Genomic DNA, 21,433 nt, shown 5'->3' with positions numbered 1-21,433 from the left:
AGTTATGATCTGGAAAGAAATATTGTGGGAGTAGGAACCACCAGCATCCTATTGAAATGAGCAAGATAACATGGTGAGAGAAGGGGGAGGAGGAGGATGGGGGAATGGATAGACAGCAAGGAGGAGGGAGGAGACAGAAACAGGATGGGGAAGAGAATGGCAGGGTGGGCAGGGAGGGGAGGGGGGCGGGGGTTATGGAAAGACGGAGGGCAAAGGAGGAGATGGACTAATAGAAGACACCAGGTACTCAGCTAGTCTACTTATAATTTCTCAAGTGAATTTTCCCTACGATACATATATTGCACATAGCTCTGTCAAAAACTTGTTTCAAACAATGGAAGTTACAGGACAGAAAAATGATATGGAAAGGATAGATTGCTACTCACCACACAGAAGAGGTGCTGAGTTACAGACAGGCACAGTAAAAAAAGAACACTAAATATATCTGCAGCTTTCAGAGAAAGTTGTTCTTTAGTAGTAGAAAACACACACACACACACACACACACACACACACACACACACACACACGGCCACTGTCACCAGGCACTAAGGCCCAACTGTGATCACATCTTATGTGAGCAGCAATCTACCTGGAAGGTGTGTAGCAGGTTTAAGGAGGAGGCATAGGGTTGGGAGAGGGAGGGATGGTATCTTAAGAGTGAGGGAAAATGCTAGTGCGGCCTTTGGAAGCATGCAGGGATGAGATGGAGAATGGATAGGGCTACTAGGTGAATTAAATTCATTGATGACATCTTCATGATCTGGACCGAGCGTGAGGATACCCTATCCACATTCCTCCAGAATCTCTACATTTTCTCCACCATTCACTTCATCTGGTCCTCCGCAGCCCAACAAGCCACCTTCCTTAACATCGACCTCCACCTCAAGAATACCTCCACCCACACCAGTCCTACCAACCATCAACACCACCTCCACTTCGATAGCAGCCATCCATTCCATACCAAGAAGTTACTTCCATACAGCCTAGCCATCAGAGGTCATCCAAATATGTCGAGGGTCACAAAGAAACTTTCAAAAACTGAATTACCCTCCTAACCTTTCTAGAAACAGATCTCACATACCTTGTATGACCAGTCACCAACCATCCACCATATACGCCCAGTCTGGCCAAAAAGGAGCATTCCTCATGACACAGTAGCACTTAGGGATGGAGCAACTGAGTCACTTTCTCTACCAGGGTCTGGCATCTCTCATCCTGCCCTGAAATGAGAAATATGCTCCCCAATAAAAGGACCATCCCTCTCAAATGGTATTTTGTCATTCACACTCTGTACACAACATCCTTGTCTGTCCCTATTCCATACTTGCTTCCAAACCTTTGCCTCGTGAATCATGTATCTGCAATAGACCTACTTCCCACTATCACCTACTCCATTCCTGTCACTGGCATCTCCTACCCCACCAAATGCAGAGCTACCTATGAAAGCAGCCACCTGATGTACAAACTTAGCTGCAACCACTGTGTCGTTATCTACATGGGCATGACAACTAACTAGCTGACTGTCCACTCAAATGGCCACAATCAAACAGTGGCCAAAAGACAGATGGACCAGCCAGTCAGTGAATGGGCAGCCGAACATGATGCGCTTCACTGTAATGACTGCTGCACAGCATGTGCAATGTGTGTGGGGTTTCCCCCCCCCTCCACCAACACCAGATTTTCTAAACTGTGAAGGTGGGAGCTATCCCTACATCTCCTTCGTTTCCATAATCCACCTGGCCTTAACCTTCGCTAGTCTCTGTCCTCGAACTGTCTCTCCGCTTTCCAGCTCCCACTACAGTACACAGATGGCTTCTAGCCTGCCTAACCTGCAACTACTAATACTTTCCTCTTCTCCAATTCCCTCCCACCTCGTTCCCCTCCCCACCACAGCCTCCCAGCACCACACCTAGCAACCCTGTCTCTAACATGTAGCTGCATGCTCCCACCAGCACCTTCCGTAACCCCTAAACAGCATTCCCTACCACTCCCAACACTATGTCACCTCCTTACCTCCATTACTCACTCGAGATAGACTGCCGCTCATTTCAGACAGTGGCTGTGTGTGTGTGTGTGTGTGTGTGTGTGTGTGTGTGTGTGAGAGAGAGAGAGAGAGAGAGAGAGAGAGAGAGAGAGAGAGTCTTTGTTGTGTGAAAGCTCTCCTTCTGACGAAGGAATCTGCCTATAAACTGAAAATATTTCTAGTGTTCCCTTTCATTGTGCCTGTCTGTAACTTAATAACTCCCACATGTGACAAGTCGCAGTTTTCCCTTTCCATCTTCTTAATAAAATTTTATATTACTATTGTCTACCCTTTCTTCTAACCTCATAACTGTTAGCTGCAACAGTGCTATGGTTGCTGAACGGCTGGAACAAGAATAAATACAAAAAAAATCAAAATACTATCCACGAATAACAGATACTAAATGCAGCTGCTGTCAGGGATGATTAATCATTAACATCCATGGCAGAAACTACCACAGTTCAAATTTGAGACATACAGTGGGCAGCCATTTACATGTTTAAAATCCAGTATGTTATGCTTGATGGTGAATGTTCATCAGAGACAAGGATATCATCAGGGGTACCCCAGGGAAATGTGATAGGACCACTGTTGTTCTCTGTATAGAAGATGACTTAGACAAAAGTTCTGCCCGTTGTGATGAATGGCAACTAGCTCTAAATGTGGGGCATTTTAAGTTAATGCAGATGAGTAGGAAAAGCGAACCTGTAATGTTCATATACAGTGTACTGTTTGACACATGCCACGTCATCTAAATATATGGGCAACTTCAGTTTATTGGAAGAATTTTGGGAAAATGTGGTTCATCTGCCAAGGAGACTACATATAGGACACTTGTGTGGCCTATTCGTGAATATGGCTAGAGAGTTTTGGTTCTGTATCACGTCGGACTGTCGGAGGACATCAGAGTAGTTCAGAGGTGGGCTTCTAGATTGTTACTGGCAGGTTCGATCAACACTTAAGTGTTATGGAGATGCTTCAGGAATTCAAATGGGAACCCCTGGAGAAGAGGCAATGTTCTTTTTGAAGAACAGTACTGAGAAAATTTAGAGAATCGGCATCTGAAGCTGACTGCTGAATGATTCTACTGCCACCAACATACACGGCACATGAGGACCATGAAGATAAGATTCGAGAAATTAGGAGTTGTACGGAGGTACACGGACAGTCGTTTTTTTCTCGCTCTAGTTGCGAGTGGAACAGGACAGGAAATGACTAGTAGCGGTATAAGATACCATCCAACATGCACCATAAGATGGATGCACAGTATCGATGTAGATGTAAATGTAGATGTAAAGCAATTTATCAGAAACATGTTGAATCAAACTAAAATGCAAGTAAAACTGCAATAGTAGGGACTGTATAATGGGAGAGAGTTGTCCCCATAAGCCCTACATATGGAGCTATCTGATGCCATTACATCTTCGAGAAATATCATAAGCATTCTCAAGATTGCAGAATGCCTCATTCAGATGAGATCTTTGATGGAAAGCTTGTAGTATGGTCATCCGCAAGCTTCTCAGGTTTTCAATTGTGGAATGATATCTCCTCAAATGTACACTGGAAGTGAGTGAGAAGTAGTGCAGGGTCTAAGATTAATTCAATGCAGCAGTTTGCTACCTGCTACAAGGTATGTTGTGTGCATTCTTAGTATAACACTATGACCACTACAGATGTTTGAGGAAAGAAATTAAAATATATATTTCCAAAAGGTGCGGTAGAATCACTTTTACCATAACATTTTGTAAAAGATTTTTTTGTCGCCGGTGAAATGTCACATATTACAGATAATGCTCAATTAATCACTCACATGGGGAAAGAGCTGCTGTACACTTCAGTATTGGTGGTACTGTAATCCCAACTGATCCTCCATGAAAGCTGGATTCTGGTTGGAGGAAGGAATAATTTGAGTAAAAGAATTCACCATGGGCTGTAGATGTCCCTCTGGTTCGGATGGAGCTGATGTTCTCACTGTAGTATTAATATGTTACCTTGCTCTTCTACTCAATGTCATCCCAACGGCCTCAAACACAAGTATTTGTTGTGATGTTCACAGCAATTGGTCTGTACTTAAATCTTCAATGAAACACACTTCCATCTTTGTAAAGAAGCACTCCACACCTCAACAGTGAACACACCTTTTTTAAGTGGACAACTGTCTGAGCTTTTTGTACATGAATACTCTCTGGAGAACCAACTAGCTACTGTTAGAATATGTACTCAAAATTACAGATGACCCAGAAGTTTCAAAGCAGCCATGGAAAATATGGTCAACCCACGCACAACTTTGTACAACTAAGCAAGCACAGCTTAGCTGGAATGTAGCATTGTCCTTGGAGATTTGTTGCAAACTTTGTAGCCTTAACTACTACACACCATATCAGTATATACTTCATTTTTAAGTTGATATTTATTTTAGAGATTACTACCATCACCGAAATGCAGTCAGTTGTGCGTAGATAATTCTTTCCAAGATACAGAATGAATGTACCACCATCACTCCAAACTGTAGTCACTCAAAATACCAAGTATTTACAGCCCTGTGGGTTAATTACGTGTAGCCACATATCATGAACCCTGTGCTCTCTGAAACATAGCCAATTAGGACTGGCCAAGCTCCTTAGAGTTAGCACAACCTGGAGAGAACATGCAGCTTAAAGAACAATGAGTGCAGTGAGCATTATCCACTGCGACAATGCTGATGGTGCATCCCCAAAGAGGTATTCACCTCTGCCTCCAAACACTGATACATGAGCACCGAAACTTACAACAAACAGCCATATTCCATTCAAATGTGTATTACAGAGGTCACATGTGAGTAACATATACTTTGGCTGTCTAAGAAAATGTCCTGTGACAAGATGAAGACAACTTATCAACAAGTAAATGACATATTCACATAACTTTGGCATATAATGTACCAGCGTGTGCAGAGTGTTATGCAAGCAGCAGTTTGAACCTTTTAATCTTGACAATCAAACCCAACCATTGCCCTCAATACATTGAATTTATTCACTTGTTTCTACAGTAGACTTCTCTGCAATCCTTTTTCTAAGCCTACGGACTTTACAGTTTCCCTCCTGAAACATTTCAAGCCACATGTTTGTTAGCATAGTGTTCAAATTACAGGATTCAAAGTTCATCTATTAAGGCTCATTTTATATTAATGTTCTGGAACTCTTCATCAAAGATCAATCACACCATATATTAATTATTCCTACCCACATTTATGGCCGTAATGCTCCTTAAAGGGGTGTTTTCAGATTTCTGAATACTGACTAAATATTATTTACAATACCATAGAGTTGCACCCTAGTTCAGCAATGGTGTGAAAGATACTTTAACAGCTGCATCTGGGAAGCAACAGATGATTTGGCTACTGAGATCACTTGATTTAATCTGTCTGAATGTCTCCAAGCAACGGGAGATGATGCAGCTCAGGCATGTAAATAATCAAATCAAAGAAGGCCTTCACTGCAAACAGTTGCTATCACTATTACTGCATTCAGAACTTGTTAACAGTCATCAAACATAAGTGGCAATCAATGCTCCTAAAGTATGCCAATGAAGTGAAGTTATTAATTGCACATTCAAGCATCTCCTGCATATTTGACAACTTTTTGTAACACATTAAGTGTTCTTCTCTATCTTTTTCATAACCATTTTCAAGTACCACAGGCTGACATCAGAGTATATCTTGCTGTTCTAAGTATGTTTATGCAAGCATTTTCTACCTATGCCTTAAGCTGGATGATTTACACTGACATGACAAAGAAGCTGGAATAGGCATGCATATTCAAATACAGAGATATGTAAACCGGCACAATACGACACTGCAGTTGGCAATGTCTATGTAAGACAACAAGTGTCTGGCGCAGTTGTTCGATCGGCAGTTGTTCGATCGGTTACTGATGTTACAATGGCAGTTTATTAAGATCTAAGTGAGTTTGAACTTGGTGTTATAGTCGGCACATGAGCAATGGGACATAGCATCTCCGAGGTAGTGATGAAGTGAGGATTTTCCCATACAACCATTTCACGAGTGTACCGTGAATATAAGGAATCCAGTAAAACATCAAATCTCTAACATCACTGTGGCCAGAAAAAGATTCTGAAAGAACTGGACCAACAATGACTGAAGAGAATCATTCAACGTGACAGATGTGCAACCCTTCCGCAAATTGCTGCAGATTTCAATGATGGGCCCTCAACAAGTGTCAGTATGCAAAACAATCAATGAAACATCATTGATGTGGGTTTTCATAGCCAAAGGCCCACTCATGTACCCCTGATGACCGCACGACAAAGCTTTATGCCTTGCCTGGGCCCGTCAACACCAACATTGGACTGTTGAAGACTGGAAACATGTTGCCTGGTCAGACGAATCTAATTTCAAATTGTATCCAGCACACAGACGTATACAAGTATGGAGACAATCTAAAGAACCCATGGATTCTGCATGTCAGCAGGGGACTGTTCAAGCTGGTGGAGGCTCTGTAATGGGGTAGGGCAAGTGCAGTAGGAGTAATATGGGTCCCTTGATACGTCTAGATACGACTTTGACAGGTGACACATACGTAAGGATTCTGTCTGATCAGCTGCATCCATTCATGTCCACTGGGCATTCCAATGGACTTGAGCAATTCCAGTGGGATAATACAACACCCCACATGTCCAGAACTGCTACAGAATGGCTCCAGGAACACTTTTCTGTGTTTTAACTCTTCCGCTGGTCACAAAACTCCGCAAAAATAAACATCATTGAGCATATCTGGGATGTCTATCAATGTGCTGTTCAGAGGAGATCTCCACCCCCTCATACTCTTATGGATTTATAGACAGCCCTGCAGGATTCATAGAGTTAGTTCCCTCCAGTACTACTACAGACATTAGTCGAGTCCATACCACATCGTGTTGTGGCACTCCTGAGTGCTCACGGGGGCCCTCCACGATATTAGGCAGGTGTACTGGTTTCTTTCGCTCTTCAGTGTATTTTGCAATAGCTAGTATACACAACTGATCTGCACTGGGATTGCAGGAATACAGTGCAGCTATTTTTGGAAAAATCATAATAAAATTGGTTTGACAGCAACAGACTACAAGTGTGTCATTTTTAGCGTAAGACAACTGTGAAGCAATGAACTACCTCCATTAATCAAAATTTAAATAACAGTTATAACAGTTGTGGTGAAATTAGAAGACTTTTTTTCAGAAATATTATTTTCAAACAGTAGGATTAAGAAAAATTCAAAATTCCACAAAATAAAATGAGACAGAAGCACATAACAATAAAGTAGCAACAAGCAAGAGAGAATCGTCCTTCAGGTATCTGAGGATTCTCCTAACGTTGTGTTCTGAGTACATAAATGTAGTTTACAGGAAGATGTAAATGATAAAAGATGGGCAAACGATATATTACTGGCTGAGCAACGAATAAAAAAAAAATCTCACATATCATGAATGGAACTCTCTCTCTCTCTTTTTTTTTTTTTTTTTTTTTTTTTTTTTACCACAATAACGACTTTTCTTTCCTCTCTCAAACTATAAGCAGTAGTTCAACCGCAGTTTTTAAATATCAATAATCTACATGGAAAAATATTAGTATAATTAACACACTTTGAAATATTAAGTATTCTAAAATTTGTGATTTATAAAACTCAATTAAAATTAAATTTCAATGCTAAGTTAAAAACACAGAATTCTCTGGGATTTTATAAAATTCCCAGAGATTTCCCTAATTTTTCCAGATAAAATTTAATTCCCTTAGAATTCCAGGTTTTATAGAAGAATTGCCACCCTCCTTTCCCTTAATCTATTTCGTAACTGTTATTCCTCAACCTATTCGGTATTCACAAATTAAGTATATGAGATTTGGATGATCACTTTGTAGCTACAGTATACAATGAAGTCTACATACCATTCAAAAACTACAAGAAAGACAAAGCTTCATTATGTTACTTCCTCTATGCTATCACTTACGAAATTCATTTCTTTGAAACATCTTAGTGTATTTGTTTGAAAAAGGTCACCAACACAGAGGAAAATTAAACATGAAATGTCACATTGAAATAAATATGAATTGTTTAATACTTACCTTTGGGAGATGACACTTACAGTATAGCAGATTAAAACACACAAAATAACATCAAAGGAAGGCCAAAGTTACATGCTACAGCTTTCCTCTTGAGGATGAGAGCAAAGGAGGATGTAGACAGAGGTAACTGGAGGAGGTATAGGTCAGTCAGAATCTAGATTAAGAAATTTCTACACAATGCACAACAGAGGAAAGGAAGAGAGAATGTTAATGGTGTTTGGAGGCCAAGACCGGGAGTAAGCAAGCACTACACACCGTTTCCTTCATCCCTATCTTCCTTTCTCCCTCTGAAACGTGCCACCTCCTCTTTTTAAATCTTCCTAATTTACTCCTCTGCATTTTAAAACGATGGAGGTGCTATAGTGGTATTTGTTTCCTTATGCTGCACACACAGACAGGGCAGATCTTTCTAGCCATCATCACTTGCATTATTTGTACGTCACACACGCCCGTAAAACCTGTTTTGTGCAGGTGACAGATGAGTATGTGTTCAAAAGTTTAGTGTCTTGTATATGTTGCTGGTGATAAAATTAAGGCTCTAGACTTGCATTCAAGATAAATTAGTTCAAATCTACATATAGATTTAAAACTTTACTTTTTATTTCAAGAATCATGCAAAGCAAATGCCACGATGGCTCCTCTACAGAGGCCATGGCAAGTACCTGGTTGGGTCAGGCTTGTGACCCACCACTAACAGGAAATTATATTCTTTTTTCCCTTGTGCTAGAAGTGATTTCAAACAAAAGGCCTTCCTTGACTGTTATTTAGTGTATTTCAGCTATGAATCTGCTGTTTCAAAAACAAACATTAAATATGTTAAAACAGAGAGAGTAAAAGAGAGAGATCCAACACAGAAAGTTGTAAGTTTCCATACCATGCCAAATAGCTGCCATGTAGTGAGGTGAGGGTCGAAAACTGTTTTTTGTCTGGCCAGCAGTAGCTTCTCTGGTGCCAACAGATTTCTGTGATCTTGCTTCCAGCATCACTCCTGCATCTGACTGACCTTAGTTTGTGGTACAGCAGCTTAACTTTTAAGCTGCAGTCACCTGATACAGTGCTTCTCAAATCCCATCTTGAGTAGACATGTTATTACTAGTGGATGCAAACCAAAAATTTAAAATGCAAACATAATAAGGCACAATCTTTTTTACAATAAACCACTGACCTACCTTCAAAATGAGGCAAGCACAAATCACAAATTTGTATAAAATATAAATACAACACATTATACAAGTGGCCAAGCAACAAAATATGGGTACTTGATTATGTTTAAGCTGAGGTGGTTTGCACTTACACTTCAATAAAGTTAGTTTGTTTGAATTGATTTTGTGACTCAAGAAATGTGAAAAGTGCAGTCACCATTTCTGCAGTATACTACTTTAACCTTTTAGGACCAGGAAATGAAGCATATGTCAGGGAACATTGTATCAAGTATGCCTTTGGTAGTGTGTACGAGTGGTACAAAATTATGTATTTCCCTTACAACAGATTACAATATAAAATTAGTCAGTTTGTAATGTAAATTTTTTTCTCCCTTTATTTAGGTTTAACAAGTTATCAAAATAAAGACAATTTTATAATATAAACTTAGGTATAGGTGGGCACACGTAACGATGTATATATTTTTGGATGTCATGTGCAACAACAGTTAAATGTGAAGACTGCAATTCAACAAAGCTGTTCATTCTATATTCACGAGGAACACATTAACGAGAAAACTTTATAAATAAACAATCAAGTCTTAAGAAACTTCCTGGCAGATTGATTCTGGAATCAAGTCTTAGAAACAGTCCGTGAGCTGTATTTAGGGTAGCTCAGTGACCACATAGGAAACAAATACAAAGTGGTAAAAATTGGTCTGGAGTGCTTTTGATAACCTAAATGTGTGTCCATTGTGAAAACTAAACTTTCAATGTGTCTGAATCATAAGTTAACAGTAAGTGCGTATAATGAGTTTTGACACATCTAGAGGGAAAAATGAGGGTTACATGGCAAGCAATAGAGAGACACATGTTGAGAACTATAAGAGGAGCAAGTGCAACAGACAAATGGAGTGGGGAACAGGCTGTACTGGTAATGAGTTACGACTGTAACAAAAATGAAATTTCTGTGATATTGCCTCCAGCAACACATCTGCATCTGATTGACCTTAGTTTGTAGTCCAGTAACTTACTTTGAAGGTGCAGTCACCTGAACTGGATTTATGGCCTACTGAATCGATGGCTAATGGACCAAGGAGTGTCAGATTTCAACAGACAACAAAAGACTTGGTGGCATAATGGTAGGAGGCCAGATGACATTAAAAATGGAAAAGAATCAAGGCAGGCTTTATTAGGCACTGCATTTCATATTATCCAAATACAGATGCTACAAAATAAATCTGCTTAGAAATTCTGTCAGTTGTATCTTCATTATATGAGTAGATACTGGAATATTCTGTAATAGAGTGCATGCAGTTAAATGTCAAGTTTACAGGAAACAGGTTTTTATTCTTCATATAAACAGAGCGCTAAAACAGATATGTAATGCAAACTGATGATGAATGTCAGAAGTGCGGTGTGCAGCAATACACAGCTGTACAAATGTCACATTTAATTACTGCAGGTATCTAATGAAATGTATCCGATTTTATGGTAGGCCCAGAGGTCTCTAAGGCATGCATTGGTGATAAAGATAAGTTATAGAATAAACGTACCTCATAATCAGTTATACCAATATTCCATTCGTTTACGCACTCCAAATACCGACCACTTAATCAAAATGCAACAACAACTCCAAAAAAAAACATTTTATTGCAACTGCATAACAACTACGGAATGTATCTTGAATCAGAATTACACCGTGCTTTCATATTCCGTAATAAACAAACTACGAAACAAGCATCCATGCAATCATTTACTAGGAGCACCAATTTTATGAAAATATCTTACCAATCTTCAAACTTGACATATTACTATGACAGGCATAGATATTCTATAGACGCAGTTCTTTTAACTATAAGGTTGTCCGCCCCGATCGCTATGAGGAACAGTATTTAGGCTTGCCAGTCACATCTAAATTCCAGTCCTGTGTTCCGCCGCTAGCGTCATATGAAAAAGTCTTTCTCCCTCATACAACTGACCCTGTTCTGTTGTTATTACTTTCTAATTCAGTTTAAGATTCTGTGGTAATAGGACCACCCTACAACGATATAAATCTCCTGTATCCCATACAAAATAATTTCGCTTCACTAGTATTAAAATTTGGGCTGAGGTACTCGCTACGCGTTATTTCTTTGTCAATCCGTACAGCGCCACTGGTAAAGGACGGGAGTATTGAGAAGCTGCCGAGATCGATGTGAGGATTTGACGTCTGTAGTGAAAACTTGACAGTTCTCGATCTATTTAAGCAAGCAAAATGACAATTATCACGAAACCATTAAGTGAAAAAAAGGCAGACAAGAAGGAAGCTCCCTTAGTTATAAATGAAGAGATTGGAAACTACGTAAGTATATACCAACGGCTTGCTACGCTAAGGGCTCTGTAATGGAGTAATGAAAATGGCAACATGAAGAAAATTATGCGCAGTTATCTTAAGCTGATAAGCACTGGTGGAATTGCAGAATGTAATATGAGCGTTCACTAGTACTAGAAATTTCGCTGATGAACATCTTGTTACAGCCCTCGAAACCTGATTTGGAAGGAGCTGCAGAAACAGAACCACAATACTTTGTTTTGCGTACCAGAGCGCGTAGAGTTTCAGCTGCTACAACAATATGTTTATTTCTAACTGCTCTGTTAGTAATGAGCATCGGAATCATAGCCGGAGTGTATCTCTACAGACAATTTGCAAGATCTCAGGTAATCAAACATTGGCCCTGAAACTGCTGCATTAGCCTATGTATTAGAAAATATGTTTCACAATAATTTAATTATACTGTAATTCGCTGTCAGGTGCAACGTTTTCGTGGTTGGTGCACAATCCCATATGAAGGTACACATGCCACAATGTATTTGGATGACAGAAGCAACCAAAACGTGAATTCAGATTCATATGTTGCAGATTCAGACTTGTTTGCTGTAAGTATTAATGGGAAATGTATATTGTCATAATCTAAATAATAATAAGAGGGAAAAGTCTGAGCATAAAACTTGTTCCATTTTTTTTTGCAGCATTGCACATATCAATACGGTTAGCATGACTGTTGAAAGGAAATTATACATGTACGTGGAAAAATACATATTAACTGGTAGCAAATAGGGGCAACCATTCCTGGGGGAGGGGGGGGGGGGCATCAGGAGCTACATTCCCCTCCCTTCCCCAGCACTCAGGGAAAAGAAGAAATTATTGTAGTCAGGTGTTTTTCTTTCGAGAAAATAATTTAAAAGTCGGTATTACGCAGGTGTTTAACAGGATCAGAACTGTAAAATTTTATGGCTACTTATAAGCCACCATTCGTCTTCCAAAATGCATACTCCAGGGTTAGCCCCCCCCCCCCCATCTCCCCCCCCTTCAAATTATCGTACGGGCACTGTTTGTAGCATATAAAATTATTTTAGATTAATGAGACAGAAAGGGCAGCAGAATAGTCCTACTTAATTCTGAAACGAAATTGCTATTTAATCTTTTGGTTGTACGAAATCTGTCTAAGGTAAGGATTAGTTTGTGTATGGGGGGGGGGGGGGAGGGTCGTTCTAACATCCTAATGCCTTTATTAGAGATATTCACTGACAGTGATGAGTTATATTGCAATCATAATCACCTGAAAGACAGTCCATGGAGAGGTACAGGAATGCTTCATGGGAATAATTGTTCAATTGTGTATGCAGTTTAAAATCTATGCCTGATAGGAATAGAAAAGCAACTGGAATCACTCAATAGAGGAAAGTCCACTGGACCTGACGGGATACCAATTCGATTCTACACAGAGTACGCGAAAGAACTTGCCCCCCTTCTAACAGCCGTGTACCGCAAGTCTCTAGAGGAACGGAGGGTTCCAAATGATTGGAAAAGAGCACAGATAGTCCCAGTCCTCAAGAAGGGTCATCGAGCAGATGCGCAAAACTATAGACCTATATCTCTGACGTCGATCTCTTGTAGAATTTTAGAACATGTTTTTTGCTCGCGTATTATGTCATTTCTGGAAACCCAGAATCTACTATGTAGGAATCAACATGGATTCCGGAAACAGCGATCGTGTGAGACCCAACTCGCTTTATTTGTTCATGAGACCCAGAAAATATTAGATACAGGCTCCCACGTAGATGCTATTTTTCTTGACTTCTGGAAGGCGTTCGATACAGTTCCGCACTGTCGCCTGATAAACAAAGTAAGAGCCTACGGAATATCAGACCAGCTGTGTGGCTGGATTGAAGAGTTTTTAGCAAACAGAACACAGCATGTTGTTATCAATGGAGAGACGTCTACAGACGTTAAAGTAACCTCTGGCGTGCCACAGGGGAGTGTTATGGGACCATTGCTTTTCACAATATATATAAATGACCTAGTAGATAGTGTTGGAAGTTCCATGCGGCTTTTCGCGGATGATGCTGTAGTATAGAGAAGTTGCAGCATTAGAAAATTGTAGCGAAATGCAGGAAGATCTGCAGCGGATAGGCACTTGGTGCAGGAAGTGGCAACTGACCCTTAACATAGACAAATGTAATGTATTGCGAATACATAGAAAGAAGGATCCTTTATTGTATGATTATATGATAGCGGAACAAACACTGGTAGCAGTTACTTCTGTAAAATATCTGGGAGTATGCGTGCGGAACGATTTGAAGTGGAATGATCATATAAAATTAATTGTTGGTAGGGCGGGTACCAGGTTGAGATTCATTGGGAGAGTGCTTAGAAAATGTAGTCCATCAACAAAGGAGGTGGCTTACAAAACACTCGTTCGACCTATACTTGAGTATTGCTCATCAGTGTGGGATCCGTACCAGATCGGTCTGACGGAGGAGATAGAGAAGATCCAAAGAAGAGCGGCGCGTTTCGTCACAGGGTTATTTGGTAACCGTGATAGCGTTACGGAGATGTTTAATAAACTCAAGTGGCAGACTCTGCAAGAGAGGCGCTCTGCATCGCGGTGTAGCTTGCTCGCCAGGTTTCGAGAGGGTGCATTTCTGGATGAGGTATCGAATATATTGCTTCCCCCTACTTATACCTCCCGAGGAGATCACGAATGTAAAATTAGAGAGATTAGAGCGCGCACGGAGGCTTTCAGACAGTCGTTCTTCCCGCGAACCATACGCGACTGGAACAGGAAAGGGAGGTAATGACAGTGGCACGTAAAGTGCCCTCCGCCACACACCGTTGGGTGGCTTGCGGAGTATCGATGTAGATGTAGATCCTGTAAATTCTATGTTTGATAGGATGGTGATATTAGTTGGAATTGATGTTTAAGTTAGTGTAGGTTCTTCCACTAAGTGACGTCCTGGTCATCATATTGCTCACTGCGAAGGATAAGAGATTTAAGTAATCCATTTAGGAATCTTTTTAAGGACACCATTGGTGATGATGGGACATTAAACACTAATCTCCTCCTCCACCAGATTTTGGACTGTCCGATACCTATAGCACGAAGGTGACTATAGTTGTTGCCATCATAGAACATACATATTACAGATGTTATATATTCATATCCAGTTTGTATAGTAAAATCTCTTTTGGGGGAGGGGGAGAAGATGAAAGGAGGAGGATTGGATTGTAGATTATAGTATTTTATCCCTCTTCCACAACTTTAATTGTGCATATATATTGAAATAATCAGCAACCATTTGCATAAAAGAAATTGTATTTCTTTATTCGACACTCGCAAATAATGTGATAGTTATAAACTTCTGAAGAAGGGCACTAAGTGCCTGAACTGATTACAGAAATAAAACCTTTATAGGCAACTGGTTGCTGGTTATTTTGATATTGTAGATTATAGTAGTTGGAGGTCTGTGTTGTCTAATTATTTTTTCTCACCATCTTCTTTCCATTAACTGGATGCCTTACTTTAAATGCGTGAGTGTTACCTAATATGTGTGTGTGTATGTACAGCAAAATTGTCCTGCGAGAACTCAATATTCTGTTAAATGGAACTAGAAGAGTTAGCATTTATTGAGTATGTTGCCGTTGTACTTGGAGCCTTATCATGTGGTCTCCTTGTGGGGATTATAAAGTGTATTGTTGGATGTGCCGTTGTGGGCAGGGGTAGTGGAAGGGGGCCTTTGGTAATAATGAAAATGTCAAGATTGTCTTTGATAATATTATGAAACGATTGAGCAGGATAGGGGTGGGTGACAGTAAAGTGCTACCTGGGGGAGCATACAGGGATGAGGTGGAGAGAGGGTAGGGCAGCTAGGTGCACATTGGGAGGTGTGATGGAGGGGGGAGGGCATTAACAAAAGAGAGAGGTAAAAAAGACAGTGGACAGTATGGCAATGGGCACCTGCAAGCCACCAATCCTATGCCAACAAATTCATGGGTCATCCAATGGAATCGTTTCTAACGGCCCAGAATACCAAACCCCTCATCTGGTTCCGAATCATTGTTGACATCTTTGCAATCTGGATTGAGGGCGGGCACACCCTATCCATATTCCTCCAGAACCTCAACAGTTTCTCCCCCATTCACTTCACCTGGTCCTCCTCAATCCAACAAGTCACCTTCCTAGAGGCTAACCTCCACCTCAAAGGTGACTACATCAGTACCTTTGTCCATATCAAACATACCAACCACCAGCAATACGTCCATTTCGACAGCTGTGACCAATTCCATACTAGTGATGGGCAGCCCCTCTCAAAATAACCAAGGCTCTTGTTGAGACCTTCACAGAGCGTAATTACCCTCCCGACTTTGTACAGAAACAGATCTTCCTTGCCTCTCTCTCTCTCTCTCTCTCTCTCTCTCTCTCTCTCTCTCTCTCTCTCTCTCTGTCTCTCTCTCTCTGTCTCTCTCTCCGTCTCTCTCTCCATTCAACCCCCCCCCCCCTCCCACCTCCCAAAGTTCCACAGTCCAACCACAGAGGAGCAGTCCCCTCGTGACTCAGCACCATCCAGAACTGGAGCAAGTGAACCACATTCACCACCAGGTTTTTGACTATTTCTCGGCGGCATGCCCTGAAATAAGGAATATCCTGCCCGCTATCCTTCCCAATCCACCCACAGTAGTATTCCACCACTCACCGAACCTACACAATATCCTCGCTCATTCCTACACAACCCCTGCTCCCAGCCACTTGCCTCGTGACTCATATCCCTGTAATAGTCCTAGATGCAAGACCTGTCCCATACATCCTCCCACTACTGCCTACTCCAGTACAGTCATAAGCATCACGTGATTCTAAGCTGCAGTCACTGTGCTGCATTCCACGTGGGTGTGACAGCCAACAAGCTGTCTGTCCGCATGAATAGCCATCGACAAACTGTGGCCAAGAAACAGCTGGACCTCCCAGTTTTTGAGCACAGTCTTCTTCATTTTAATGTCTGCTTCACTACCTGTGCCATATGGATCCTTCATACCAAAACTAGCTTTTCTGAATTGCACAGGTGGGAACTCACCCTGCAATATATCATACGTTTCTGTAACTCTACTGGCCTCAACCTTCGTTAGTCATTGTCCTTACTCATCTAGCCCCTTGCCTATTTACATTCCAGCACTACACAACCCTCCACTCCACCATCACACCCACAGTCTTCTTACTTCCCTCCCTTTCTGCCGCATCCCTCCCTCCGTCTAACTTCCTCCCGACTACAGCTAGCTGCCCCACCTTCTCTCCATCTTGTCCTTGTATGCTCCCACAAGATGCACGTCACTGTTCCCCACACCTTCCTCGCGCCAGCCTTCTCCTTACCCCCCACCACCTAGACTCCCATCATGCTGTTCACAATCTGGCAACCAGAGACTGTGATCATATGTGTGAGTTGCGTTTGTGTGAGAAAAAGAATAATATACCTCCACCAATGTGTTTGCTAACACGTAGACCTTATCAGTGAGATTCAGTGATAATAAGTAGTGTTTAAAGGTTCAGATTGGTGGTGATCACATTGTGAAATCTGGCAATGTTTGGATTTTAAAAAAAATGCCCAGTAATATAGACAACAGTACACTTAATATTAATTGATATTCAATCATTAGCTCACCGTGGATGATGAAATAAAGGGCAAAACTGAAGATTGCTGTACCACCTGCTAGCTTTGACCTGTTACAGCATCAAGATGGTGGACACCTTCATTTCAGGCTTATACAATATGGTGACCATGATGTCACTCGTTACACATGCGAACAAACACACATAATATGAAAAATATTTAATTGCAGAAGTAAAATTAAACAAATGGTGCAACTGTAAGATGTGGGGGGGAGGAGGTGATAATGAATTAAATGTATGACAATCCTAATAAAGAAAAGATACCAAAACACCTACTAAACAAAAATCAAGCAAGCAGAATATTCAGCAATTGACAGAACTGAAAGAAAAGAGAAAAAAAAACTAGTCTCCAAAAGACCTATATAGCTCAAAAGTCCACAATAGCACTTATTCACACACAGCTCCATAACCCAGTAGGCCTACTGAAAATTTCACATGACCTGTGCAGTGCAAACAAAAACCCCAAAACCACACATCGCAACAATTCTGATATCTAATGCTTCACTTGACTATGTTTCAAAACTGAAGTCCACAGTACCACGAAACCATAACTCTCTTATAGCTAATATTGAAAACCTAACCTCACCAATATAAGTAAAACAGAATTCATGATACCTTCCAGTCCAGCATCATTACTAACAACACAGCAAAAATTCATAAAAAAAAACTGCATTAACACCAATTTTAATATAAATGAAACACAATTATTGACATAAACACATATGCCATACATACAACAATAAAGGGAAACAAAACCATAAAAACATACTTACCGGTCAGAGAGCTGACACACAAATCTAGTCTACAGTCACTTTTCAGATGGCCAACCTGGACTTCTCAAACCAGGAAACTCTCCCCATAGAACGTCATATGTTGTCCAGCTGGCAACTCCACATGGACTGCTCCCTGGTCCAACATGCAGCAGCTTTGGTCAGTCTCGTGCCGTCTCCACAAACATAAGATTTCACATATTTGGCACTTAAAATGAATAACTGAAGAAATTTAATCTTGATCGAGATGTCCCACATCGCTGCTTGCACAGATCTAATCATGAACTTCATATCTGTAACTAACAAAAATGAAATTAAAATTAAATCTCCAACCATAAACAACACACTACACTAACATATCAGAATCCAAATATATATCCTAGCTACTACTACTAACACCTAAATAACTCGCTAACAATTCGGTCCAAACTCGGATGTTATTCCCACAAATGGCTCTGATGGAGTCCAATGTATCATTAACATCAGTCACAAACAAGTTAGAAATATAAACATCCCATACTAAAGAGTCCCACTGCATACTAAGAAACACCCTCTCCATCACTTATCCATTACCCTGTGCCACCATGAAGTCACAGAACACAATACATTTTGTCACAGGTCAAACCAGATGAGTGGTATTACAAACTTCAGTTGACCTCAATAGAGACAATAAGCTAAGACCTTTTTTGCATGATACCCAGAGATCTAGAATTAGTGGATCTCACACATTGGCAATTACTACAAGAGAAATTGCAGTATCATGTATTTCAGACATTACAGTTGAATGCAGACTCCTTCATCTAACATTATCAGTTATATCTTCCAACATTTATACATGGCCTTTAAAACTATTATTTGACTAACTTATCAACTGCAATCATTTTGAGTTTTTGTGGAAAACTACTATCATTTCATTTTCACTCACTGGTCATGCACAGATTTCATGATAAAATTATTCTTTTCAGGTATGGGAAGCAATTTTCTTACAGTACTTAACTATGCACACACATCCTGCAGGGCATACTAGGGTGGAGGATTGATAGGTAGACGAGGCACAAGTTGTCCTGCTTGAGCCACTCAGAAAGCATATCTGATCATGCCACAAACAAGAATTGCAACCACGATACTGGGATTTATAGATGAAGTGCTTGCAACTGCTGAAACTAAATTGCATTTGCTGGTTTCAAGGAATGCCCCTCTTAGCAGTTTCGTTACTCCTTTCATAGGAAAGTTCCAGAAATTTCTAAAATCGAAAACATCTGTTATCCACAGTCCTCTGATGAGAAACTTGGTTTTTCTGTGGTTTAGTCCCAAGGATTGCTATCTACAGGATACATAAAGTTTCAGACATACCTGAAGTATACTGTGGATATAGTGAGGATTCCTAAGTGACTGTTGTAAAATACCAAGTCCTTGTTGCAAGAAAGGAAAAAGATCCAGAATGAGATTTTCACTCTGCAGCAGAGTGTGCGCTGATAATCTGCCAGGAAGTTTCAAGGAAAAAGATGTCTGGGATTTCGTCCAAAATCCTTGGACTGATGTCAACCAAATTGAACTCTGAAAAATCAGGCCTCATAAGTATCGGGATTTATAACCTCTTAGCTCTGGTGGGAGTGGAGAGAGGGCAAAAATGTTTTTTTCCCCCACCTCTCACATATAGGTTGCCTTGCATGACAAACATATTGTGTAGGAAAAGTTTAGGCTGCCTGATCAACGTGCTTTGCAGGCAGCCTACATGTCAGGGGCCAGAAAATGTTTTCCAGGCCCTGACGTGGTGGGGTGTTCAGCATGAAAGGAATGTCGTGTTGTAGTATCAGTCTGGATGGGAAGATGGATCGGGAGGGAGAGATGCAGGAGGGGATGGCTAGAGAGACGGGGAAAGGAGGGTAGGGACAGAGACATGGGGAAGAGGGGGAGAAGATAGTATGTCAGAAGAGGAGACAGAATCTGGAGGGGGTGGGGAGGAGATGGACGGAGGGGTAAGGAGGGGAGGGGCAGAAGGAGGCATGAGGAGGGGATAGAGGTGATTGGATGATGTGCACAGTGACAGAGGAAGAGTTGGAAAAGACGGAGGGGGGGGGGGGGGGGTGAGATATGGGCAGTATTGTGTCCAATGCATACGTGTGCAAAGTCATGGGGGTAAGGCTTGGGTCTGATAAAAGAAATAACTTGATACCAGAAAAATAATGGAGAGATTGAATGAGTTATGGAACAGCATTTTAGTTGGGAATGTAATAAACTGTTTGTGTAATCTTGGCACAGTCCAAATCCTAAACAGTGCCTCAAATGAGCAAATAATCTGATGCCAGATAGATCAGATTTCTTTGATGCACTTCAACTGTAACAGTTTTGAATGCAACTGCATCTGCATAAATTTCACCATAATGGGTTGTAATATATGACCATTTTTCTCAAAACTGGGCCAGAACTAATATGAAATCGAATTAGGAAAGTCTAACCAAATCAGAATAATTAATCCCTCTTACTAATGAGATGTATCAGTACCAGTGATTGCAAGTAGCTAATGAACATAGAATACATTTTATAGGTTACTTGCATGGTTCACCTAAGTAGGACACCACTCTGGAAACGTGTTGTGCTGCAAGTGAGCAGGCATGGTCAGGTCATGTAGGCAGACAGGAGAGGTCACTCCTGGACGAGTTACCAGATGGGATGAGTGAACAGCTGCACATATCATTGCCTCTTAGCCAACCAGCTTTCCTTTCAGGAGATGGCATGAGGCATCGGTTGTTGAAGGCACAGTGGCATTTTCCATGGGGCAACCAGTAGAGCTGCTTTACAATTTGAATTTGGAAGAAGGAGAAAAGTCATTTTTTAGCAAGGTAAGCAGAGGATGCTTTTGTGAGCAAAACAGAGAAAACAGGGCTTTTTTCGAAGTAAACCTGCTACACGAGATAAGATCTAAACATGGAGTGGGAACCCCTAGTCAAGGCATCTTTGTGAGTGCGAGATGCCGCCAGGGCCCAGACACCAATGTAAGAGATGCCAGAACTGGCTAACGTAAATAAATTAGCTGTTAGTGAAATAGGACTGTGCTGTCCAAGGGCCCACTTCATTGGTGTCAGATTACGGGGCCAATTAATTTATGTGGAATACTGTAATACATGCGTACTCTAACACAGGAAAGCCTCTGATATCCATATTTTTTTATGACTGGTGGGAATCCCACAACTTATTAGATAATAAAATAAAAATTTGTTTAAAATGATTTGCATTAAGATGTTATTGTGTGTGGAGTTTCACTGTCTTGGTGTAATAACACACTATGTAGTTTAAAAGTAGCAAGATAATGATTACAGTCCCACTTATGTTAGAAACAAATGAAGATTATAACTAAGAAATACTTGGACCCACTATGATTTTGTTTTTTGATTAAAGGATGTTTAACACTGCACACTTAG

The 21,433-nt window shown here is 40.8% G+C and overlaps 2 protein-coding genes across 5 annotated transcripts in view; one reads left to right on the top strand and one right to left on the bottom strand.

The window, feature by feature from the left end:
• LOC124795118 (cytoplasmic protein NCK1) overlaps nucleotides 1-11,413 on the bottom strand; it is a 76,006-nt gene extending 64,593 nt beyond the window's left edge. The window contains exons 1-2 of one of the 4 annotated variants that reach the window (XM_047258975.1): nucleotides 11,051-11,413; nucleotides 8,995-9,212 (exon numbers count right to left, since the gene is read on the bottom strand). In XM_047258975.1, coding sequence (XP_047114931.1) covers nucleotides 8,995-9,103 — 109 coding nt within the window. In that variant the 5' untranslated portion in view covers nucleotides 9,104-9,212; nucleotides 11,051-11,413. The other 3 variants (XM_047258976.1, XM_047258974.1, XM_047258977.1) reach the window with 3 other exon arrangements.
• Nucleotides 11,413-21,433, top strand: part of LOC124795119 (integral membrane protein 2C) — a 35,571-nt gene continuing 25,550 nt past the window's right edge. Inside the window, exons 1-3 of the mRNA XM_047258978.1 lie at nucleotides 11,413-11,603; nucleotides 11,780-11,959; nucleotides 12,053-12,178. Coding sequence (XP_047114934.1) covers nucleotides 11,517-11,603; nucleotides 11,780-11,959; nucleotides 12,053-12,178 — 393 coding nt within the window. The 5' untranslated portion in view covers nucleotides 11,413-11,516. The remainder of the gene's footprint in view (nucleotides 11,604-11,779; nucleotides 11,960-12,052; nucleotides 12,179-21,433) is intronic.

This window comes from Schistocerca piceifrons, chromosome 4 (assembly GCF_021461385.2).
Source record: "Schistocerca piceifrons isolate TAMUIC-IGC-003096 chromosome 4, iqSchPice1.1, whole genome shotgun sequence".
Classification (NCBI taxonomy): domain Eukaryota; kingdom Metazoa; phylum Arthropoda; class Insecta; order Orthoptera; family Acrididae; genus Schistocerca; species Schistocerca piceifrons.
The sequence above is the reverse complement of the archived record's forward strand: the minus strand, read 5'-3'. Positions and strand labels throughout refer to the sequence as shown.